Genomic DNA, 25,641 nt, shown 5'->3' with positions numbered 1-25,641 from the left:
TCACTGCAAATGCTCTTATTTTTTGCAATGTTGTATGATACGCGTACTACATTAAGAATTTTTTTACAAATATTTTCATTCTTGACGCTTGAGGTTGCAAAAAAGACTTTGAAAAGTTAAATTGAAATGTTTGCATCGTTATGAAGAATGCATATGTTACATGAATTTACTTTTCCACCCTTTATTGTTCCTTTTCATTCAGTACAGAAATCAACCAATGATTTTGTGAGCAACTGGAGCGACTGCAACCGCTCCTGCTGGGTGAGCGCTGGCTCCACTTGTGCTCACAACAGCATTGAAGCCGTTGACGTCGTCAGCAGCATAGTTAACAACTCTGATGGTGCCGTCAGGCTGTACCAAACTGTACCTTCCCTTCACCACTCCACCGTCACGGGCTTCCATCTGAGACTTCCTGTCTCCAGTCAAGGCATCACTAACGCCATAAGCGAATGAGTATCGAGGATGCGCCTGAAAAAGGAAAAAGAACATTGAAATTAAAGAAATCGATTTTGAATGTAAATAGAAAAAAGGCAAAAATCTAGCCTGTACATTGCACCGTACCATTACGTCACATATCACATAATATTTTCCTAAATTAGGGACAACTATCAAATACATACATTAAAAAACCTACTTACATAATAATCTACAGCAGGTACAGCTGTTGCGATTGTCACTACAGGAGCAGCGGCGGCAATACTTGTAACGGGAGCAACAGGTACAACAGCAGGTGCAACAGCAGGTGCAACAGCAGCTACAGCAGGAGCTGGATGAGCGCTGGCTCCACTTGTGCTAACAACAGCATTGAATCCGTTGACGTCATCGGCTGCATAGTTGACAACTCGGATGGAGCCATCTGGCTGCACCAGGCTGTATCTTCCCTTTACAACTGAACCATCACGGGCTTCCACCTGAGACTTTCTGTCGCCAGTGAGGGCATCACTTACTCCGTAAGCGAATGAGTAACGGGGATGTGCCTACCAAAGAATTAGTCATAAATTCTCAACCAAAACTAAAACCGTAATAGGTAAACTAATTACAGAATAGAATGAATTGCTTATTTTTCCAAGTGATTATTTTTTATGTTTGTTATCTGCCATATAAAGGCATATTTTACTTACGTAATAGTCGATGGAAGCTGGTGCTGCGACGATTGGAGCGCCATAACTGATCGCACCCCCTGCAGATGCCACTGCTGCAAGACCAGCCAAAGAAATGAGAATCTGCGGAGAAACAAAAAAATAAAATATGATTGCTGAATCTCTTATTCAGTACTTAAGTGCATATTAAATCCCTCCTCTAAAGTATGTTAAATTTTGATTGCCAAGTATTCGTACGATACTATCATGAAATGACATGCATAGGCTATATACTGTACATTTTGCTGCTAACCATAAACGCTTATTTTGTCTAGAAATCGATTGTGCATAGTAGGGTTCCCATATTTATATGTATTATCGTAAAGTGTTAGTGCTGTACTTTGTATATGTTCACACAAATTTTCATCTTAATAATAGTAGTAACGATGATAATATTTATTTTGTTTTACGTCGCTTTTCAACCTTTTGGATGAATTATGAACAGAAATGGATGATGGTACAAACAAGGGAAATGTCCATATGTTGACCAGAGGTCGAATCTTGACTTTTGGAGCGTTAAAGTGACCACTCGAGCACGAAGACCATCGTTAATTGTAATAATGATAATAATCACTCCATAAATTAACCTAACCAATTTACGCTGACAATATTAATAGTTTCTGAGAATTATGATACTTTCTCTATTGGATTTTGAATTGAAATCAAACAGAACTGAGTTTATGCTTTGATGGTGGACGAAATGAAAACTTTAACAAAGTGTGATGTTGCATAGTAATGCGATTGTGATGTCCAACAACATGAAAGATAGTTGTTCATTTCTTTTAGTTGTAATTCTCAATTTCCGCAATTGTCCCGGCAGAAACCTCTATAGTTTTGGAGGTGAACTGTGATTGGTGGTCTACAGTTTATTAGTGTCTATTTTCTTGTGGGAGGGTGTACCTAATTTCATTTTAAACGGTGATATCCAGTCAGCATTGAGCATTTTAACGTCATCTCCCACGCCACAATTATGATTCTCTCAGATCAGGTTATATCTACGTAAATCATCATATCTGGAAAACTGTGTTACCGGTTTAGTAAACTGAAGTTCGTGGTCCTCTTGTGATAAAAAAAAGCAAACAGAAAAACTACAGAAAGCAATGCACGGTACGGTACACTCTAGTGTCTTGTGGACTGAAAGCCTACTTTCGGCGATTACATAGTGTATCTTTGTAATGTACTTCGTTTGCAGTTTGTACACTGTACAATATAATCTGCAGTTTGTCATGTGTATGTGAGTATGTGTTTGGCTGTGAAACATAGAAGGATATGTGAAATCGGTTAATGATACATCAATAAATTTATCATACACAATAAAATATTATTATTGGTCACCTATTTTAATTACAACGGCGAGGACTAATCTTTTACACTATATACTATAACTTTAGATGCAAATCACGTTTGATTTTGATGGGAAATTTCATAAAGCATTAAGGTATTCGGAGACAAGGACAAATAAAATTCAGGTTTCCTGCCAATTTTTTCAGTTTCATTGAAATAGATTAATTCTTTCGTCTGCACTAAAACAACACTATTGCCTATGTATTTAGGGGGTTTATGCTTTAAAGGTTTGCTCACAGTCGCTACCCTAAGTACCGAGGCCACCGCACGTCACTGGCAATAAAGAACACTGCAAATATAAAATTATCTCTGTGGCAAATTTATTCTATGCCCTTGAAATGAAGTAATTTTATTACGCATAAAAACCAAATCTTAACCGAACTAGAAAGATATTAATACTTATACTTACTGCAATTGTGTTCATGTTTACTTTGCTTGTGAGCTGATACACAATATTAGTTTGCACTGGTTTATATACGATTTGCTCATCAAGGAATGCAAAATTCACCTTTTACTTTCTTACGATGAGACAATCTTCCATAGCAATTCCATGGCCTTGGACTTATTCAAATTATATCCATACTTATAAATGAATTGTTTCACTTCAGACTTAATGGAGAAAATATCCGTGTAGGAAACTTATTATTTGAAATGTCCATATGCATGTTGGTTTCTAAACATTTTACATCCAACGCGCCTTTGTATTATTACTAGTGCTATCTGAAAATATCGAAAATATTTAGTGGCATGAAAGGATCTTTTTATCAAAGAAAGATATTAAGTGTTTTTACCTGAAATGATATTGTAAAACAGTGAAATGGTAAAGAAGCAGTACGACAAAATTGTTGGTATACTATATTGACACGAAAGATACAATAAGACAAGTAGTTTCCTATTTTTTTATTTATTTTTGTAAAAAAAGGCACGTTTGTATTCATGGTGAGAAATTATAGAAAGAAAGTGAGAAACGCTGAAAAGGTAGTTTCGAGAAATGTAATTGAAAAACATGGGAGAAACAGAAATCATCAGTATATTAACTGCCTTTAAGAAAAGAAAATCGGTAGGTTGTCTGACTGCTACACGGGAGAACTGAGTTCAACTCCCTGAATACCTGATCTAAAATGGGAATCATTCCAACCTTCTCTTTGCAGAAATGGTCTGAGGTTCAGCCTTGGGGGAAGGGGGGCTAAAGGAGGCTGGAATGTAGTGCTGATCACAATGGCAAGATCGTGGAGCCCTATATCCACACCTTATTTATGTGCCTTCATGGCACAATACAATAAGCTTTACCTTGCATTTTTACCTGTAAAATGTGTGGCAGGCAAATGCACAGTATCCATTCTAATGTAATTTCGAATTTCTTCAATAAAGTTTAAATATTATATGTTAGAAATTTCCACCTTGAATATTATTACTAATGCGCAAACTAATAAATATTATTCAAGAAGAATATGCGAGAAACATGATTAAGTACAATAACTTATGGAATATTTAATGTATTCTCGTGCAGGGAAAAAAATATTCCGGAGTACCTCGCGATGGAATTTGAACCCCAGAAGAAAAAATTGTATTCTATACAATATGGCAGAGAGAGAGAAAATAATTGAGGGGGAAATTTTCGTGATATTGTTTCTAATTATAACTTAATCTAATATAAGTAGTAATATTGCACCCCTCTTTTTAATTGCATTTTATGCGGCGAGCTCGAATAGTGGAATACGAATATAAGTGCCCCTCAGGATGTCCTAAATAACGATATATTTCCAAATTTTGGCCATTTCTGACATTTTCAAAACTCTGTACAGACTATTTTTTGAACTTCTGATATTGAACTCAGGATTCTCACCACATAAGTTGACAATACAGACTTTGAATTATTTTGCGCTGTTTAGGAGCTGAAAGTTTTTAATGAGAGCGTTGTAATTCAGGCCTAATATGTGACTTCGTAGAGAAATGGAGGTGTCCAGATTTTTTATTCTATGTGTAGCATCATTGTAAGGAGAATACAGAATTGCAAAAGAGACATTTTACGTCTTTCTATTTGATATTCTATTTCTTATTGACATTATACCTTGTGATGTAATTTTATGTCATTTTGAATTCTCCGGAACGTGTCCAAATAATACGTTTCCCCTGAAGTAGTGTCTATTCACTCCGGTCTGAAGCGAAAGCGTGCTTCTCTCCATATTATTTGAATATATATAAGGCAATAAAATTCATAGCGAATATTGTACTTTCAAAGGGAAGTAGGAGGAGCACTTTACTTTCGCTGATAAAACAGGATCGTATATAAAAGCTACGGAAAAGTATATTCTGTACAGTAACTTACAATTATTCTCAACATGAACGCAATTGCAGTAAGTATCAATATTAATTTCAATTTCATTCGAGAATGTTAGATATGAGATCAAAGCAATAAAGTAGAGCTGCAAAACTAACGCTAATAGTTTAGCTAAGAGTAAATGTTCATTCAAATTATACGAACAAACACACGTACATTTCATTACATGAGGAATATCTAAATTCTACAGAGGGAGAGCTACTCATAAATTAGTTTTCACCTCAAAAATTCTCTTGCACTACACAATTTTCTATTACAAAAAAGAATCAATTTATTACGACGGTTTAATTGTATCATGTTTCTGTTTAAGATATAAGTAAATGAACTACATTAATACAAGTGGACATATAACGTTTCATTGTACGATAAATATAGTATTTCTACACATCTTTACATCAATCACCGTATTCGAATGGGCAACCAAAACTGACATCCTGCATATTTAAATTCGCAAAAATAGATTTTTGGTCATATTTCGAATATGGTGGCCCCCTAGATTTTCAAAATTCCACCCATCAACTCCGCACTTGCATTTGTTTTTGTATATAATATTTTCACGTTTTGTTCAAAAATCTGAAAATTCTAGCCTGCCACAATGTTACATAATCTTCCCATATGTATTTACGTGTGTTTACAGTATGTATATATAATTATAGTTGACATGGGGATGTGCAGTGACATGTTGTGCAAAGAAATATGATAATAACCGTATCTCTCCATTCTGGCATAAACGACTGCTGTGTTTTGGTCGGATTTAGTACTATAACGGATTTGAAATATTAATACTAAAAGGAGTTCTACTATTGTTGTAGTTACCAAAGTTTCAATTATCAATCGCACAGATACCAAAACTCGTGATGAACCAATTGAAATAAAAATACGGGAAATAAAATAAAAATATGTATTTGTCATGTGTTTTTAAACCTTAAAGGAGTCTTTATTTGAAAGGGTATAGAATTAATGGTAAAAACAAATATGCATTTACATTAAATAAATACAAAAACTTACTCACATCCTTCTTTTCTATCTTCATAGATTCTGATTTCCTTTGCTGCTATTGCAGCAGTGGCATCTGCAGGAGGTGCAATCAGTTATGGCGCTCCAATTCTTGCAGCACCAGCTTCCATCGACTATTACGTAAGTGAAAATAACGTATGGTAAAATGTACATGTAACTACGAGTAGTAGCTTTACTTCATTTGAATTTTGAATTGAAAATTAACTTATAATTTCTATTACAGGCACATCCTCGTTACTCCTTCGCTTACGGAGTGAGCGATGCCTTGACTGGAGACAGGAAGTCCCAGGTGGAAGCCCGCGACGGTGGAGTGGTGAAGGGAAGGTACAGCCTGGTACAACCTGATGGCACCATCAGAGTCGTCAACTACGCTGCTGATGACGTCAACGGATTCAATGCTGTTGTGAGCACAAGTGGAGCCAGCGCTCACCCAGCTCCTGCTGTGGCTGCTGTTGCACCTGTCGCAATTGCTGCTGCTCCTGTAGCTACTGTTGCTGCTGCTGCTCCTATCGCAACAATCGCTGCTGGTGTTCCAGCTGTTGATTATTATGTAAGTTTTTATTATCATAATGTTTAAAGTATATGATTAATTGCAATCAATGTGGCTCTTCAGACCAAATATACACGGACGCTCTTTTCCTTTTTCAGGCCTATCCCCGATACTCTTTCGCTTATGGCGTGAGTGATGCTTTGACTGGAGACAGGAAGTCCCAAGTGGAAGCCCGTGACGGTGGTGTGGTGAAGGGAAGGTACAGCTTGGTGCAGCCTGATGGCACCATTAGAGTCGTCAACTATTCTGCCGATGATATCAACGGATTCAATGCTGTTGTGAGCACAAGTGGAGCCAGCGCTCATCCAGCTTCAGTTGTTGCAGTTGCTCCAGTATCCGGCAAATTTTGGTGATTCATGTTCTGACTAGGAACCTGCAATAAATAAGCTACATGAGAGAAACAGTTATTTTTTTATTACCTTTGTTTTGTCTTTACTCAGTTTAGAATCGCAAGAAAATGTGTCTAATCTATAGTGTTTCCACACGTGTAGCTTCGATGGGGACAGTCCCATTTCGGAGGCGTGTCTCTGTTGTCCTGTTGATATTCTAACAAGATACATTTTTTTCTGTTTTATGTAAGTTTAGTTAGTTTGGTACCAAGTCTAAAATAGAGAGATAAAGAGATAAAAGTTGATTTAATTTTTAAACCAGCGTCATGGCAACGGTGTTTCAAGTTCTTCCTAACAATGAGAATGTTACATTGTCTTCGAGAACATTCCAGCAGAGGGTTCTGTTGTTTTGTGAGGGTGAGTGGTGTGTGTGGGTGGTTTTGTGAGACCGCATTATTCTTCCTCAAAGGTCACCGCAACCAATCCGTAGTTGTGTCGATTCAAAAACAGTGCTGTTTTCCTTTCGAGGATTCTTTGGTAAACCCTGTCCCCCTTCTTCGATGTGTGTGGACTATTCTTGCTTTACGATCCCCGTAGACAAAATGTCATTGGTCAGACATAGTGCTTGGTATTTAAAGTTCCTGGGCTAATCTTCCCTCACTTTTGCAAATTTAGAATTATTCAGGGGACGTCATTATTGTCCAGAGTAAAACAGTCTCCATTGAAGCAGGTATGTTTCGGCATCAGAGAACGCAGGAGAATCATTGTATTTGATTAATTTTCCGTAAAAACATTTATCAAAAGTGCCTGGTATATATTGAAACTGAGACACACAGGACATGCATTACGTAGACATTTCAGCAGAAAATGCAGGGTCAACCATGACTAAAACCTGGATCTCTGGCATATTGCGCCATTTCTCTACCTAACGAGACAGTCCTGGTTTCGCCTGATTTTGTGCTCTTGCTGTTTACGTGTATGAAATCATATTTACCGACCATTCATAAAACTCTCCGCAACTCTCGGCAAAAGCCACTCGTACCAAAATTATAGGTGACATTGTTGCGACATGTCAGCAAGATTTTTCATCTATCAGTATGTTGTTGATGATTGACAAAACACGATCAATGGGCATTGCAAGCGTAACAGTATTTTCACCGCTTTCTGAGGGACGCCATACGTTATGTGGTCCACTTCCAACTTACCAAACACCTGTGCCAATTTATCGGACAAATAAACCTTACTTTCTCTCCAGTCTTTTTGGAGTGTGTTACAATTTCTTTGAACAATGTTCCTGATCGAAAAGTTTTGTTTCGTCTTCTGAACTAGAACATATGTTAACATTCACTAATTTATTAGACATTTTGGATATCAGAACAACTAGCTGTACTATGCAGCAGAACCCATTGAAATTTCTCAGCTCCACCCTAGTTTGTTTCCCATTTTTCAAGCATTAGTGTAAAAGGTGTCTATCACCAATGTCTTAAAACACTTCAGAAAATTGCCGGTTCTAACCTGCGTAGTGACAAACCTTTCATTAATAAAGAAATTTGGCATGAATTATCTATGGCTGATATATCATCCAATCATAAGTATTGTCTCTTGAAACACTTGAATTTGAGCAATCACAAACATTAGATAACGTTCAAAGATGCGAAAGAAAGAGGAACATAGTTCAGTAAAGATATGAAGATTCTTTTAAATGATCATCCTAATGCGAGAAATTGGTATTTCCATGTTCCAGAAGTTTTGTTCTGCAAGAAATGTGTACGTACATATGAAAATATTTGAGTACACTTTCTCCCCAAACTTTTAATATTGTACAGGATGGACAATCCACAGCTTTGTGTGGTCGGGTTTTCGAGAAAAAAATCACTTCTGGCAGAGAACATACCCATTCGGGTGCGGATACTACATTAATTCCTGAATGTAAAACTTCCCAGACTCCCAAGATTTTAAGCCCTCGTTCGTCTGTAATGACGTAATCAGAATGGCTGTCAAAACAAAAATCCATTACCTGAACCCTTTTACATCTTTGCAGTTATTTATCTTTCATTCCATGTTATTATCACGCAGGTTGCAGTATATAACTCTATTATGATAATAAGAAATAAAAATGTTCCCGTTATCATATAATATTAAATCAAAGTAGCCAATAAAAACCTAAAATTAAGCTTTTTTGTTATAAACCCTATGATTTGTAGGTTCTAGAATTCAACGGTGGCATCAAATATGTTGTCAGACTAAGTACATGAAATAATAATAATTGTCTTTTTGACAATCTGTATGTATACAGAGTGATTCAAAAGTCCGATACCATGGGACAACTTCGTTATTAGTGCAGATAGAAAAAAAATGGAAAGAGGAAGAAGTTGTTCGAAATATGCTGTTTTCAATCTGATTTGCTTGAATTTCCAACGCAGAATGGTCAGTTGGGGCTGTATGTAATGGAACAAGCCTCAACGAGAATGAAAAATGTCTTCTTCGCACATGCTTCGTCCTCAAAATGGGCATGTATCTAATATTTTATGAAATGTAGGTTGTGCATTTCCAGGGTTCTCTAGGATACACTAACACTCCTTCCAGTGATTAATGTAATCAAAAATTTTCTTATATATTATTTCCTCAACAGTGGCCTCACATGAGCATAACAGGGTACACTGCAGTCCGTTTCTTACACATTTGCATGAAGAGCACCAATTTTTGCAAACGTATGCGCTGAGTTCTTCACAGCGTTTAGAAGCATTCGGAAGCGATGAACACTGTGGCATTGTGGATGTAGTATCCACACCCGAAAAGCCATGATCTCCGACAAAAGTGAAATATTCTACCATTTTCCGTACTTTGCAACACACTAGCTGTATGCTATTCATTATAAACCCTTATCTAACTTAGATTGAAACTTTTACCACACATTATATATTTCGCACTCCATTAACACTGCAGAAGTTTGTGTTAGTGTTGTCGGCACAAAGTCCTACACCTTTCTCTTTCAAATCGTTTGTTTCGATTTTCGATTAGCTTTTCCAACAATGAACATAGAAGTTCGGAACATTCACCAAGCAGTGATGCGAATTCCAGTACTTTAATGTGAATACCACTCACGGGAAGAAAATATCTCACTAATAAAGGAAACAACAGGTTTTCAGATTTCTTGCTAAAAGTGTCAATACTTAGTATAACACTTGAAGAAGACTTCGAATTATTCCCCACATCTTCCAAAGATAACGTTGAACGATTATACTCAATCGCTTCACTCTTAGTGCTAGCCGCGGAATATTTCGGTTCATAAAAAATATTTATTAACTTCGAACGATGTACAGTCATTCGAACGGAAGCTATGAACATATTTCACGATTTGATATGCAAAAGTCCCTACAGTAGAGGAATCTTTTTCGTCTTCCGTTTTCAGAAGAAAATGACGCGACACTAGAGATGCTACATTTCGATTTTTCTACTTCTTTATCCTTTTTCCAAACGGCATGCAGGTTAGTATCCCTACTACCGCCGTGAGACACTAAAAAACATACTTGTCTTTTGAGTTTGTATCGAGCTGCATGAAATTAAATTCTCGTTGCAGGTCCAATTTGAAACTACATATACGCTTCTTGACCACGCTTATTCATTCTTCTACAAATAACAGAACGCACACAAAACTATAAAATCCACTACACGAACTGATTTAAATAGTAAAATTTTGACTGCTCGAATTTTCTAGACTCAATGTAAAATATTGAATGCTATCAAGTTCTTTAAACAGTGTTGGCATGACTCTAATTTAAAAATTACACCAACATGTTTTTTATGGGACTGTCCCGATCAAAGATGGATGTGTGGACATACCACAGATAGGGCACATGTTTTTATACGATAATAGACTGTGTAAAACAAAATAAAGGTAATAAAAAAATTAACTGTTTCTCTCCTGTAACTTATTTATTGCAGGTTCCTAGTCAGAACATGAATCACCAAAATTTGCCGGCTACTGGAGCAACTGCAACAACTGAAGCTGGATGAGCGCTGGCTCCACTTGTGCTCACAACAGCATTGAATCCGTTGATATCATCGGCAGAATAGTTGACGACTCTAATGGTACCATCAGGCTGCACCAAGCTGTACCTTCCCTTCACCACTCCACCGTCACGGGCTTCCACTTGGGACTTCCTGTCCCCAGTCAAAGCATCACTCACGCCATAAGCGAAAGAGTATCGGGGATAGGCCTGAAAAAGAAAAAGAGCGTCCGTGTATATTTGGTTTGAAGAGCCACATTGATCGCATTAATCATATACTTTAAACATTATGACAATAAAAACTTACATAATAATCAACAGCTGGAACACCTGCAGCGATTGTTGCGATAGGAGCAGCAGCAGCAGCAACAGTAGCTACAGGAGCAGCAGCAATTGCGACAGGTGCAACAGCAGCCACAGCAGGAGCTGGGTGAGCGCTGGCTCCACTTGTGCTCACAACAGCATTGAATCCGTTGACGTCATCAGCAGCGTAGTTGACGACTCTGATGGTGCCATCGGGTTGCACTAGGCTGTACCTTCCCTTCACCACACCACCGTCGCGGGCTTCCACCTGGGACTTTCTGTCTCCAGTCAAGGCATCGCTCACTCCGTAAGCGAAGGAGTAACGAGGATGTGCCTGTAATAGAAATTATAAGTTAATTTTCAATTCAACATTCAAACTGAACACGTACACAATGAAGTAAAGCTCCTACTTGTAGTTACATGTACATGTTACCATGCGTTATTTTCACTTACGTAATAGTCGATGGAAGCTGGTGCTGCAAGAATTGGAGCGCCATAACTGATTGCACCTCCTGCAGATGCCACTGCTGCAATAGCAGCAAAGGAAATCAGAATCTATGAAGAAAGAAAAGAAGGAAGTGGGTAAGTTATTTATTTAATTAATGTATATGCATATTTTTGTTACCTTTGAAACGCACTAAAACTCATGACAAGTACATATTCCTATTATATTTCCCGTATTTTTATTTCAATTGGTTCATAAAGAGTTTTGGTATCTGTGCGATTGATAATTGAAACTTTGGTAACTACAACAATAGTAGGACTCCTTTTAGTATTAATATTTCAAATCCTTTAAAATCCTAAATCCGACCAAAACACAGCAGTCATTTATGCCAGAATGGAGAGATACGGTTATTTTCATATTTCTTTGCACAACATGTCACTGCACATCCCCATGTCTTCTAGGTATAATTATACAGCCTTTGATCAAGAAATACGATGAATGAATTGCTGGCGTCCGGTGTAGTTGGTACTACTGGTTGACGGTCAGGTCAGTGAACCTCTAGGTCATTCATCGTTTGCGAAGCCGTGTGATTGTCCAGACGTGCATTTTGTGTGTACGCGTTGTGGAAGTAAGGTGCAGTGGAGTTATGGGTGAAATGGAGCAACGTACAAGAGTGAAATTCTGCTTCAAACTTGGGAAAACGATTTTTGATTTGATTTGATTTGATTTAGTTTATTTTACTTCGCGTTTTGTGCCTCTTGGCTAATTTGCGAAGATGGAGATGAATGATGAAATGATGAAATTGATGAATGGACATTCACAAACAACCAAGCCCGACCGGGATTCGAACCCGGGACCCTTGGCATCGCAGCGCGATTGGGAAAACGACAATGGAATGTCACGACATACTGCACCAGGTGTATGGAAACTGTGCTTTATCGAAAAAGTGTGTGTACGAGTGGTACAAGCGCTTCCGTGACGGTCGGGACAGCGTGAAAGACGGGCAACGGCCAGGTATGCCCGTGACGTCGTGCACCGACGAAAGCATCGAGAAAATTCGCAAACGTTTGACCGAAGATCGTCGATTGGCGGTTCGAATGCTGGCGGAGGCCACAGGAGCGTCGTATGGGACTGCTTATGCAATTTTGACCGAAAAGTTGGGTAAGCGTAAACTGTGTGCGCGGTTAGTGAATTAACGACTTGACTCCTGATCAGAAACAAGACAAGATGGAAGCGTGCGGAGACTTTATCGACAAAGTGGCTAGTGACCTTTCCTGAACGGCTCGTTACGGGCGATGAGTCATGGTGCCTGAAGTACGATCCAGAATCGAAGAGGCAAGGCATGAAGTGGGGCGGCCCAGAGTTACCGAAATCCAAAAAGGTTAGGTGCGAGAAGTCGCGCATCAAGTCAATGCTGATTATCTCTTTAGATGCTGGAGGGATCATTCATAAAGAATACCTGCCAGCAGACACGAAATACATTTTGATCGCCTCCTGAAGAGGATCAGATGTGTGCGCCCCCAGTATACCGAAAATGGATCCTGGTATCTGCTGCACGATAATGCACGCCCCCATACCGCCATAACCGTGCAGCAGTTCTTGGCACGTAAGGGGGTTGTTGTACTCCATTACTCCCCTTATTCACCAGATCTAGCCCCTGCCGATTATTTTCTTTTCCCTCGCTTGAAGAAACACTTAAAAGGACAACGGTTTGCGGACATTGCCGACATCCAACGCAATGTGAACGCTGAATTCAACCGCATCCCACAAGCTGCCTTCGCCCAAAGTATGCGAGACCTCTACACGCGTTCTCAAAAGAGCATTACCATTAGAGGCGATTATTTTGAAGGACAATAAGCTGTATTCCTACATACATGTACGTCCTTTCCTGCAAATAAATCACGAAATCAATCATTCAATCTTTCACCGTATTTATTGGTCAAAGGTTGTAAACACACTGTATACACACGTAAATACATTGCCTACGGGAAGATTATGTAACATTGTGACAGGCTAGAATTTTCAGATTTGTGAACAAAACGTGAAAATATTATACGCCATCAAATGCAAATTTTGAAAATCTAAGGGGCCACCGTATTCGAAATATGACCAAAAATCAATTTTTACGAATTTAAATATGCAAGATGTCACTTTTGGTTGCCCATTCTAATATGGTGGTCGATGTAAAGATGTGTAGAAATTCTATATTTATCGTAAAATGAAACGTTATAAGTCCACTTGTATTAATGTAGTTCATTTACTTATATCTTAAACAGAAACATGATACAATTAAACCGTCGTAATAAATTGATTCTTTTTTGTAATAGAAAATTTGTGTACTGCAAGAGAATTTTTGAGGTGAAAACTATTTTAGGAGTAGCTCTCCCTCTGTAGAATTTAGATATTCCTCATGTCATGAAACGTACGCGCGTTCGTTTGTATAATTTACTCTTAGCTAAACTATTATCGTTAGTTTTGCAGCTCTACTTTATTGCTTTGATCTCACATCTAACGTTCTCGAATGAAATTGAAATTAATATTGATACTTACTGCAATTGCGTTCATGTTGAGAATAATTGTAAGTTATTGTACAGAATATATTTTTCCGTAGCATTTATATACGATCCGGTTTTATCAGCGAAAGTAAAGTGCTCCTCCTACTTCCCTTTGAAAGTACAATATTCGCTATGAATTTCATTGCCTTGAATATATTCAAATAATATCGAGATCATGCTCTCACCTCGGAGCGAAGGACGCTATAAACAACTTGAGAGGAAAAGCACTGTTGGGGCATGTTCCGGAGAATTCTAAATTACATAAATTGCATCACAAGGTACAATTAGATGTAGAATATTCATATAGATAAATGTAAAAGTCTCTTTGCGGTTCTATGGTGTATTCTTAAAACAATGTTACGCGTAGAAGAGGAAAATATAGACACATCTGTTCCCCTCCGAAATCACACTTTAAATTATAAAGCACTTACAGAAAACATTTAGGTCGAGTGTTGCTCTAAAATTACTAAGAGTTTCTTTTTAATTGTATAAAGGTATAGTATAGGCTAACGGGGCAAATTTCAGGTTTCCGCATGATAAGAAATAAAGTTTTTTCGTGTACTATCTTGAAAACGTACGGACATATTTTTGTCAATGCAACAGAATACCAACTGTGGAATATATTCATTTGCTTCAAGAATTCCAGCGTGTAAGCTTGGTATTTACGTCAGTTGTGAAGGTCCAAATGAGTTTAAAATTTTGGCCCTACTTTTCCTCTTAAACTACACATTATATTTTAAAAGTTTAATAATGTTCTACTAACGACAATTTTATGAAATTACTTTAAGTTTTTACACTCACTAAATAGAGATTCGAAAGTATTAGCAGAAGTTGGAACGCCTGCAACATGTGAAAAATCAATTATTAATCTGTCATGTTGAAACGGTTGGACCGACTCAATGCCAGATCAGGAATCTTAGATTTCAAGGTATGAATCTCTGATTAAAATCTCTGTAATATCGATGTGTTTGACCCCATTTTGACCTCCCGGCTCTCCTATACGACGCACTTCGGTGTTGATCCACCATCGTGAGGAAGTTATATGAAAATAAAACATAGCGAACCCCGTCCTCAAAGGCCAGAAAACAGCGGGCGGCGATGTGTACGGGGTCAGGTGCATGTAATATATGCGTGGCCTACTGTTACCGGACACCTATCAAGCATTTCCCAACTCCCGAGAGCACTGTAAAAGGGGTTAACAACCTGCTTCAGGAGGAGAAGCCAACGAGAACGCCAAGATATCGAGATCGTGTCGCGAGAACGCGACAGTGCCGGGCGCGGAGAATCTACTACAGGGTCGCTCAGAAGCCGTGGGTACGAATCCGGGGACTGTCCAGAGGCGAGAGTGGATTTTAATAGCAAATTTCCAGTGGTATGTTGTGCCATCGCCGAAGGGTTAGGCAACACACATAACGTTATGCAACATAGTGCGTATGTCAGAATATAGATTTCCCTTTTCATTGCCGGTGACTATACCTAATCGTAATCAGCATTTTCCAGGAATTTTGAACATAAGATTTTAGGATCTTTTTTTAGGATTTTTAGGACCTAATTTAGGATTTTTAGAACCTATTTTAGGGTTTTTCGAACCTATTTTAGAGCCTATTTTAGGAACCTAATTGCACACTTTTTAGAACCTTAAAATCCGAAGTCTGGTTATTACCCAGCCCTTCAAGAGTGGGAGAAGTAGAGACGTTGGACCTTGCCGTAGTGTCTCCGCCTGTTCGGAAACGTTCGGCTGCTCTCGGCACCGGCAGAGACCAGAGGCAGTGCCAGAGGGATTCGCAACATTCTGCGATGATCTGAGCCGTTTTACACCATTGCTTTCAATAGGAAACTTGGCGGGAGGAGGGTTCGGCGCGAGGGGTAGTACTGGATCAGCATTTTGATGCGCTAAACTTTAGCGAATCTCTTGCGTATTTCGAGCTGTTTCATGCTGTCGCTTGGCTTATTTTGCACAAATATATGTTAATATTCTGACTTGTTTTTTTACTTCTCTAAAATTTACTTCTCCCGATGACCTCTGCAAATGATGTAGCCTGTGGCAGATATCAGCAACAAAAGGAGAGCACCCCGCAAAAGGAAAGCACAGAGGAGGGAAATATTAACCTCAAGCTCTTACCATGCAACCTTGGTGAGAAAGCTACAAGTTTAGAGCAATGACAAATCTGTAAATCCATCTATGGAACTGGACCAGTCAAAATCAAAAGATAAGACAGAAAAATAAATCTCCATTGCACCATCTAATCAAGTGGAAAAATCTGTGTGCATATTTTTCTCTGAGACTTTTGAAGAAAACTGAATTAAGTTTGTAAATGCAACAATTTGGCACAGACGAGTGTGCTGGCAAAGAGCCAGATCACATTTATTGTACTTTCGACTTGTGTCTGGACAAAGGAAAGTGAACATCTAAAGTTCATGTCCGAGATTACCCGCCTTATGCCGAACTAATAACTCTAGTTCACTTTTTGAACATATTATTTCCACATGTGTATTTTTACCTGATGTTTATGCTGTTACAATGAATGCAATACATGTGCTCTGAAGAAGATCAATGGAGTGTATTTGATTATGTTATGTTATATTCCTTACTTTCTATAAATAAGCTTTGTGCTTAAGTGTCTGTGGTTACCCACCTCTCCCCTATCATCGCTACATATTTGAACAAAGAATTGTTCGAAATCAATGGCAATAGTTCCTGCAGAATTTAACAGATATATGAATGGTTTTTTGTTTTTTAAATAAAAGTTTTCCTAATTTTGTTGATATTGACTAACACTGCTTTAGTCGCAAATGATTCATCCCTTGACATTTTAACTTGCATTTACTTACGTGCAGGCCCGTAGCTAGAATTGATCTCCAGCGGGTGCTTACAGATTATCAGGGGGAGAGTTTTGTAAACCAAGTCCATTTTTCAAAAGTTTAACAGTATTAATGAAGGCAAATTGTGTGTGTGTGTGTGTGTGTGTGTGTGTGTGTGTGTGTGGGTGTGTGTGTGTGTGTGTGTTTGGGGGTAATTAAGTTATATAACATTTAGAAATATAAAAGTACTACATTTTTCCTATATCTTTTAAAATATCGCTTGAAGTGCTACTGAAATCATCCCTTACTATACACCCCATGCTACTTTTCATGATACAGATATTCAAATCACAGATAAAAAAATGAACCATATTCAATCATAGTGCCTACCGTACATTCCACCCTTCGTTCCCAAAGCTTGGGAGCTGTTGACCTTTGACACGGATGCGGAGGGAATTTGCATGATGACGTCAAAATCACAGATTTGTGTCTAAACGGGAGGTCGCAAAAGGGCAAGCGAAGGTAGAGATAAAGAAGCTCCCCTCTGAAATAACTTTCTAAAGTCTAGAGAATCCCCTAAATACTTGACGCTACTTAGATTTCTTCTTATAAATGACATGAACGAATATAATAGCTGCTGTTCATGCTCTGAATTTATCCTTCACCAAAGTTGTGAGCAAAATAATACTCCCTCTATCCCATAATTATAGTCCGGTATGCCAAAATGGTAGTACAGAAATGACAGACGAAGAGGCAGATGGAAAGCACAATTTGTACTGTTCCATTGAGTAGTAAAGTTTTATGACTCATTCCCTTGTTCCATGTTCTTCTTCTGTATACACCAATGTCACAGTTTGAATATCGGACAATTATTATGACACAACAAACAAAGGTGTACCGGACAATAATTATGGGACAGAGGGAGTATCTGCTATCTAGATTTTCACTCTTCACTGCAAACAAATTATACAAAATAGTTTTACGTAATGTCAAGGGGGCTGACGGCAGTTCCAGGGGGGCCTCACTTCCTCCTGGCTACGGTCACGCTTACGTGTACATTATTTCTCATAAACGAAGGTATATGATTAATTACATACATCGTTCTATGATAGTGATACGAACAGTAAACCGAGAAAAAAGTATTTGACTGATTCACCATGACTTCCAAAATGTTAGTAAATGTAAATGATGATGTGGCATTTTATCTCGTTATTTACAAACTTGATACCATCTGCGGCAAGAGTTTGATTCGAACGCCCAATATACTTAGCCGATGGGGCAGCTTTAACCGACTCCCTTAATTCAAACCGCAATCACCTTGTAAGCAATATTGTTGGAAAAGCAAGACTGGTAATTTATATGCCATTTCAGGAAAACGATTTGATTTCAAGAATGAAAAACTTTCTATAATTGACATCGAAAAACAAATGAATTGGATAAATGATCCCATATTTTTTTTAAAGGAAAATTATGTGACTCAAACATAATTTTTTTTTAAATAAAAATTTTCCTAATTTTGTTGATATTGACTAACAGTGCTTTTGTCGCAAATGATTCATCCCTTGACATTTTAACTTGCATTTACTTACGTGCAGGCCCGTAGCTAGAATTGATCTCCAGCGGGTGCTTACAGATGATCTTCTACTAAAATGTATTAGTCAATAGAGAGTTCAATTTTTAAAAATAAATCAACCAATGACTTTCGTTGCAACTGGAGCAACTGCAACAGCTTCTGCAGGGTGAGCGCTGGCTCCAACTGTGCTCACAACAGCATTGTATCCGCTGACGTCATCAGCAGTATAGTTTACGATATCGATGGTGCCAACAAGCTGTACCTTCCCTTCATCACTCCACCGTCACCGGCTTCCACATGGGATTTCCTGTCACCAGTCAAGGCATCGCTGACTCCATAAGCCAAGTAACGGGGATGGGCCTGAAAAGGAAGCAATATTTACTGAAATTATAAAAACACTTTTGAATTAAAGTCAGACAATAGCGAAAAGGTAAAACTATGGTCTGTGTATTGCAACGTACCATTACGTAACATATTTTTCTAAATTGGTACCAACCATCAGATGCATATTATAAAAAGACACATAATAATCAACAGCAGGAGTAGCACAGCAACAGTTGCGACAGGAGCAGCAGCAATTTCGGCAGGGGAAACAGCAGCTATGGCAGGAGCTGGATGAGCGCTGGGTACACTTGTGCTCACAACAGCATTGAATCCGTTGACGTCATCAGCTGCGTAATTAACAACTCTCATTGCTCCATGAGGCTACAACAAACTATACCTCCCCTTGAACACTGAACCATCACTGGCTCCCACATGGGACTTCCTGTCTCCAGTTAAGGCATCGCTGACTCCATAAGCAAATGAATATCGGGGATGAGCCTGAAGGTGAAAGTAAAGAATATTTCAAGAAACTAGCAAAGTGTATCTTCAAGAGTTGTGCTAATCCTTTTCTTCGGTAATACCCTTTAATTATTATCTATTCGATATTTTGAGATTCTCTTCTCGTCACTCTCATTTGTTAACCTCTTTTAGGTTAGTTAGTTTATTTTATCACATACGATACATTCCTTTAACAACCTGTGAACTGCTTTATAATTGTTTGTGTGTCTTCATTATCTCTATAGGAAATTCATCCGTGGTAAAAATAGCGGATTTAAATATTCTGTTAATGCAAAATTTAACAATAAAGTTTACAGAATTCAGCAGAAGTAAACACAAAAATGTAAAAATAAAACGAAATTTATATCGCTCTATTAATGCGTATATTTCTGTGATCTACAGGTTTACACTTTGTTGCCTTACGCTGGTACTTGGGTTGTTGTGTGTCCATAATAATATTAACGGGTGTATTTATTTAATATATTTTTGAAGTTTTTGATTCAAGTACTTTCTAAACAGGGTTACGAATTTTAACTTTTTAGTATTTGCAAGGTAAACATTGCCTTCGGCAGGAGTGGATTTTAAATTCTTGATTCATAACAATTATTTTTGATGATTCACGTTTAGAACAGTATTGATGAGATACAATGTAAAAATACTTACGTAATAGTCAACAGCAGGAGCAGCAGCAGCAATGGTTGCTACAGGTGCAGCAGCTATGATAGGGGATGAGACAACACCTTGCACAGCCCTGGCCCAAAACCATGATAACGGTTGAAGTTTTTGCGTGCGATGACGTGTAACCGGCCAAGTGAATGCATCACTTCAATGTGAAGTCACGTGAAATGACAAAACGACAGTGTTGCAGTATGCAGATATTAAACACCAGAACAAGAACAATGTCTAGATGAGGATGTGTACTACAGGCTGTGGAAAAGGAGATGCGATAACCACTAACGCCGTCAAACGGTTGGGCGGGAACTTTACGTCACATACCATGAAGAAGTAATAGGATCTGAGCTGATTATGTCCTTTGCGATTAGTCCACTCAGAATTAGTTCACTTCATCAAATGATTTACTAAATCTCATCAATTTACATTGTCGAATTCATTATTTGAGGTTTTTTTTTTGGTTTAGGTACAACATCTTCACCGAAGAGAAAATTATGCTCATTTCTTTGTTTTCCTTGACCCTGTACATCCAGGGTCAAGGAAGTCAGTAATAAGGTGTATTATATACAGTGTACGTACAACTATAGATTGAATTGTATCTTCTCCAAATATGATGTATAAAGAAACAAACTGCCGGAGAACTAAGTGAGGTGAGTGTACAATTTTATATTACTATTATAGTGGAACCACAAGCAAAGAAACCTGCGCAGACTCACGACTCCTGTGCACCGTACTCCAGTGTGGAGGGGAGGGGGAGAGTGGAGCATGCTCTCTTATAGTCCGAGTTGAACGGAAGAGGAGGAAGGTTATTTTTCTTGTGGTCGCTCTTGTAAATAAGGGGAACTGTGATTGGCCATTCATCTATTTTATCACTTCTTCATAATCTCAATTGACTTAAATGGCCGGAAGAGCAAAGTAAATTTATCAAATATAAATACAAACACGTACCGTTTAATAAATAACCAAAATGGAATGAAACGTTAGCAGTTTGTATTTTTATTGCTTTATGTGAATATGTAGGGAAAAAGCGAGAGAGAATTGTACACCAATGGCAAAGAAATGGTAGGCGAAGTATTTACCAGGATTATACTCCTTACATTCCTGCTCATTTTTTTTTATTTTGATTTAGTTTATTTTACTTCGCGTTTTGTGCCTCTTGGCTAATTTGCGAAGATGGGGATGAGTGATGAAATGATGAAATTGATGAATGGACATTCACAAACAACCAAGCCCGACCGGGATTCGAACCCGGGACCCTTGGCGTCGCAGCGCGATGTGCTAACCACTCGGCCACAGGGTCGGGCCCATTCCTGCTCATAATAAGGAGTCGAAGGTATCTTGCTTAAGGATCTTTCTTCGATGTAAACCTAAAAGTTGACTTTTCAGATTACGTACATAATCTTCTGGGCAGAAATGCGCACTGCAGATTCTAGCATTAGCATGATTCACGTTAGCGTTTCCACACGAATCCAAAGCTCTGTGACCGAAGAATCCTTTTGAAAAACGTATATAACGTATATATTATGTTCAACGTACTTGGAAGATGTATCTTGTGCTGAACTAAAATAAATAATAATAACAAGTGGTGTGCGGTATCTCGGAAAGTCGGGACCGGGATAGGAAAGAAAAATTCCGTCTCTATCACGACTTCAGCAAATGACTTCCCTAAATTTCTGGATCCCGAGCATTCGGGAAATACCGAATGGTCATTTTAAAACGGTATTAATTCTTGACGTTTTCTACATTGCAAGTGTCTGGAACTTATCGGAAATTGTTAGTTTTCATTCCAGAAATGCAAAGAAAATCACTTAAGGTGAAAATGGCAATTTGAGATTACCCGACTAGTCGAGAAATTGCGAATATTTCCCGTCCCGAATGTCGGGATTTAAAAAAAATTCCCGTTCCGATCAAAAATATTCTGTCCCGCATAACAATAAATACCTATCTATATTTATTTTCAATTTGTCTGAAGCTACAAAATGTAAATGGGTGGAAATGCTCATTTGTGTACTCGATTTCGTGTGTTCAGTTTCTGGCATGATTTCCTATCTGCATAGTGCAACACTAGCGCATAGATTTGGAATTCATTTCATGGATAAATTCACCTCTTACCGTCGTTTCGTCATTACGAGTAAACAACGGATTGGCCCAACCTATACTTCTAATAACCTTGACCTTGCAGGCACGTATCCAGGAATTCTTTCCGGGAGGGATGGGGGGTGCGGAGGGCGTTGCAAGGAAAGTTTACTTTCTTTTGGTAGACAAGGCTTAACATTAAGAGACCATAATGTTGAGGCAAAAAAATGGGGAGCAACTATCCCTTAAATCGTCGCCACTGTAAGGCTGTCATTTTAATCAGAACGTGAAATCGGAACATTTTTTACCACTCGACTCCTCTGTTTCCATGCATTAACACTGTGTGCCGGAACCATCTCAGTATGTGCACAGAGGTGTTTGTCCATTTCTTCTCATCAGGCATAAAAACATCTATGGTGTCTTTGAGTGTTTTTACGAAGCTGTTACACATGCACGGGATGGACAATCCACTCGACAACGCGAGATTGGCTGCGAACTGGACGCAGACAGCTCTCTAATATTTCTCTCTGATTCGAGCCTGAACACCACCAACGTGTCTTGTCCTCCCATGTTTGCAGCTCTTATAAAAGCCTAAACCCACCAAATTGTTCAGATTCAGGCCTTAGCACTCACAAGTGTTCAAAAATGCCTGTCACATGAGACTGTCCTATTCTCAAATTGTCATGTTCAAAGTTAATATTATTTATGTTATTGATGTTGTTTTAACTTATGCACGTTTGTTTTATATATATTATATATATAGTTATAATCATCTTATCCAATATATATAAAGCCCCAATCCCACCACTCACTCACTGACTCACTGACATAAATGTTCTCCGTGAAGGAAGCCCCGGAGGCGAAAAATGCCCGATCACGACCCCCCATGAAATCGTCCCGAAAGACCGAGAAAATTAAAAAATTGCTCAATCGGCCCTTCCTTAAGGGTGAAAATGCCCTTTTTTCACGTCCTTGGCAACCGTATCCACGGTTTTTTTTTTTTGCAGCACACATTGTTTTCTTCAATTCTTAATTGTCGAGCTACATTATATTTCTCAGAGATCAATAGCACACAGATGAATCAACTCCTAGCTTTGAAAAGGTGGCTCAAACAATGGCGACATCTACATAATAAGGAGTTTCAGCCCAGTTGCAATTACGTATATATTGGTAAACTCAATGCGAAAATATTATCTACATCGTGGTTGTTTTAACTAAATGTTTAGAGGTATAATAACAAACAATTACTTAGAGTTTGCCGTGCTTGTTGTTGTCAATGGAAACGGACGTTGCTAGGGAACTTAAAGAACGTTTATTTTCACCCCGAGAACTACTGTAAGGGAATTATGCTAGACTTTTCGAATTTCAAAATGCGAGCGTCAGAATTTATTACAGAGGCAAGGTAGGAATTTGAGGAGAATGGCAGAAAACAATTATTATCCAATTATGTTTAAAAATGTGAAAATGACAAAAGACGTAAATATTTAATTTCCAATTTAATGTTGCTATTGAATTCGTTTATGCAACACATCCAACTAATTATCTTGAAACTGTTATTAGTTACTCAGTTTCTTATTAGGAAAATAGGCAATAATATTTTGAATATTTGTACCTTATTAGAGCCCATACAGACATAACGTTACTTTCTAAACTTTTCAAATTAGCGAACTTATACACTTGTTTGGCTTCATCCAATAAAACATGCAGACATTTTACCCCATCTATAACATGATTACGCCCACAACGTGGCCGAAGGTCACCCATGCGAGCGTACAAGACGTGGCCAAAGGCCACGTCGAAAGTACGCGAGTCCAATATATATAAAGCCCCAATCCCACCACTCACTCACTGACTCACTGACATAAATGTTCTCCATGAAGGAAGCCCCGGAGGCGAAAAACGCCCGATTACGACCCCCCATGAAATCGTCCCAAAAGGCCGAGAAAATTCAAAAATCGTTCAATCGGCCCTTCCTTAAGGGTGAAAATGCCCTTTTCTCACGTCCTTAGCAACCGTTGCCACGGACATTTTTTGCAGCACACATTGTTTCCTTCAATTCTTAATTGTCGAGATACATTATATTTCTCACAGATCAATAGCACACAGATGAATGAACTCTTGGTTTGGAAAGGTGCCTGAAACAAGAGTGACATCTACATAATAAGGAGTTTCAGCCCAGATACAATTACGTATATATTGTTATACTCAATGCGTAAATATCTACATCGTGCTTGTTTTAACTAAATGTTTAGGGAGTATAATGACATGCAATTCCTTAGAGCTTGCCGTGCCTGTTGTTGTCCATGGAAACGGACGTTGCTAGGGAACTTAAAGAAAGTTTATTTTCACCCCGGAAACTACTGTAAGGGAATTATGCTAGACTTTTAAATTTCAAAATACAAGCATCAGAATTTATTACAGAGGCAAGGTAGGGATTTGACGGAAAACAGTAATTATCCAATTACGTTCAAAAATGTGAAAATAACAAAATACGTAAATATTGCATTTTCAATTTAGTCGCTATTCAATTCGTTTATGCAAAACATCCAACTACTTATCTTGAAACTGTTATTACTTACTCAGTTCATTATGAAGAAAATAGACAAAAATAGTTCGAATATTTGTACCTTATTAGAGCCCATACGCACAAAGTTACTTTCTAAACTTTTCAAACTTATACATATGTTTCCCATCATCCAATACAACATGCAGACATTTTCAAAGCTTTGAAGAACATCACTATAACATGATTGCGCCCACAACGTGGCCGAATGTCATGCATGCGAGCGTACAAGACGTGGCCAAAGGCCACGTCGAAAGTACGCGAGTCCAATATATATATAGCCCCAATCCCACCACTCACTCACTGACTCACTGACATAAATGTTCTCCATGAAGCAAGGCCCGGAGGCGAAAAACGCCCGATTACGACCCCCCATGAAATCGTCCCAAAAGGCCGAGAAAATTCAAAAATCTCTCAATCGGCCCTTCCTTAAGGGTGAAAATGCCCTTTTCTCACGTCCTTAGCAACCGTTGCCACGGGCATTTCTTTTGCACACATTGTTTCCTTCAATTCTTAATTGTCCAGCTACATTATATTTCTCACAGATAAGTAACACACAGATGAATCAACTCCTGGTTTTGAAAAGGTGCCTGAAACAAGGGTGACATCTACATAATAAGGAGTTTCAGCCCAGATACAATTACGTATATATTGTTATACTCAATGTGTAAATATCTGCATCGTGCTTGTTTCAACTAAATGTTTAGGGGGTATAATGACATGCAATTCCTTAGAGCTTGCCGTGCCTGTTGTCGTCCATGAAAACGGACGTTGCTAGGGAACTTAAAGAAATTTATTTTCGACCCGAGAACTACTGTAAGGGAATTATGCTAGACTTTTCGAATTTCAAAATACGAGCATCAGAAATTATTACAGAGACAAGGTAGGAATTTGAGGGGAATGACGGAAAACAGTTATTATGCAATTACGTTCAAAAATGTCAAAATAACAAAATACGTAAATATTGCATTTTCAATTTAGTCGCTATTCAATTCGTTTATGCAAAACATCCAACTACTTATCTTGAAACTGTTATTACTTACTCAGTTCATTATTAACAAAATAGACAATAATAGTTTGAATATTTGTACCTTATTAGA

The 25,641-nt window shown here is 38.2% G+C and overlaps 3 protein-coding genes across 3 annotated transcripts; 1 reads left to right on the top strand and 2 right to left on the bottom strand.

Annotated features, from left to right (window-relative positions):
- Nucleotides 1–210: 210 nt before the first annotated feature.
- Nucleotides 211–2,907, bottom strand: LOC145989010 (uncharacterized). The gene is made up of 4 exons (XM_083124309.1): nt 2,893–2,907; nt 1,122–1,223; nt 639–977; nt 211–468 (listed from the first exon to the last, which is right to left on the bottom strand). The coding sequence occupies exons 1-4, from the start codon at nt 2,905–2,907 to the stop codon at nt 211–213; spliced, it is 714 nt and encodes a 237-aa protein (XP_082980435.1).
- Nucleotides 2,908–4,825: 1,918 nt separating this feature from the next.
- Nucleotides 4,826–6,744, top strand: LOC145989008 (uncharacterized). Its single transcript, XM_083124308.1, has 4 exons — nt 4,826–4,840; nt 5,860–5,961; nt 6,065–6,391; nt 6,490–6,744. The coding sequence occupies exons 1-4, from the start codon at nt 4,826–4,828 to the stop codon at nt 6,742–6,744; spliced, it is 699 nt and encodes a 232-aa protein (XP_082980434.1).
- Nucleotides 6,745–10,685: 3,941 nt separating this feature from the next.
- On the bottom strand, nt 10,686–19,101 carry LOC145989007 (uncharacterized). Its single transcript, XM_083124307.1, has 4 exons — nt 18,958–19,101; nt 11,487–11,588; nt 11,038–11,367; nt 10,686–10,940 (listed from the first exon to the last, which is right to left on the bottom strand). The coding sequence occupies exons 1-4, from the start codon at nt 19,099–19,101 to the stop codon at nt 10,686–10,688; spliced, it is 831 nt and encodes a 276-aa protein (XP_082980433.1).
- Nucleotides 19,102–25,641: the final 6,540 nt, after the last annotated feature.

The sequence above is a fragment of the Lepisma saccharinum genome, chromosome 6 (assembly GCF_977018435.1).
Source record: "Lepisma saccharinum chromosome 6, izLepSacc3.1, whole genome shotgun sequence".
NCBI lineage: Eukaryota > Metazoa > Arthropoda > Insecta > Zygentoma > Lepismatidae > Lepisma > Lepisma saccharinum.
This window is presented reverse-complemented; position numbering and strand designations above follow the sequence as displayed.

What these genes read in the sequence shown, in the direction of transcription:
- LOC145989008 (XM_083124308.1), top strand. An exon ending in CAGCTTCCATCGACTATTAC is followed by an intron (nt 5,962 to 6,064) that starts GTAAGTGAAAAT and finishes TTTCTATTACAG; the next exon opens with GCACATCCTCGTTACTCCTT. An exon ending in TTCCAGCTGTTGATTATTAT is followed by an intron (nt 6,392 to 6,489) that starts GTAAGTTTTTAT and finishes TTCCTTTTTCAG; the next exon opens with GCCTATCCCCGATACTCTTT.
- LOC145989010 (XM_083124309.1), bottom strand. An exon ending in CAGCTTCCATCGACTATTAC is followed by an intron (nt 978 to 1,121) that starts GTAAGTAAAATA and finishes ATTCTTTGGTAG; the next exon opens with GCACATCCCCGTTACTCATT. An exon ending in TACCTGCTGTAGATTATTAT is followed by an intron (nt 469 to 638) that starts GTAAGTAGGTTT and finishes TTCCTTTTTCAG; the next exon opens with GCGCATCCTCGATACTCATT.
- LOC145989007 (XM_083124307.1), bottom strand. Translation starts at nt 19,101, where the DNA reads ATGAGAGTTGTTAATTACGCAGCTGATGACGTCAACGGATTCAATGCT. An exon ending in CAGCTTCCATCGACTATTAC is followed by an intron (nt 11,368 to 11,486) that starts GTAAGTGAAAAT and finishes TTTCTATTACAG; the next exon opens with GCACATCCTCGTTACTCCTT. An exon ending in TTCCAGCTGTTGATTATTAT is followed by an intron (nt 10,941 to 11,037) that starts GTAAGTTTTTAT and finishes TTTCTTTTTCAG; the next exon opens with GCCTATCCCCGATACTCTTT.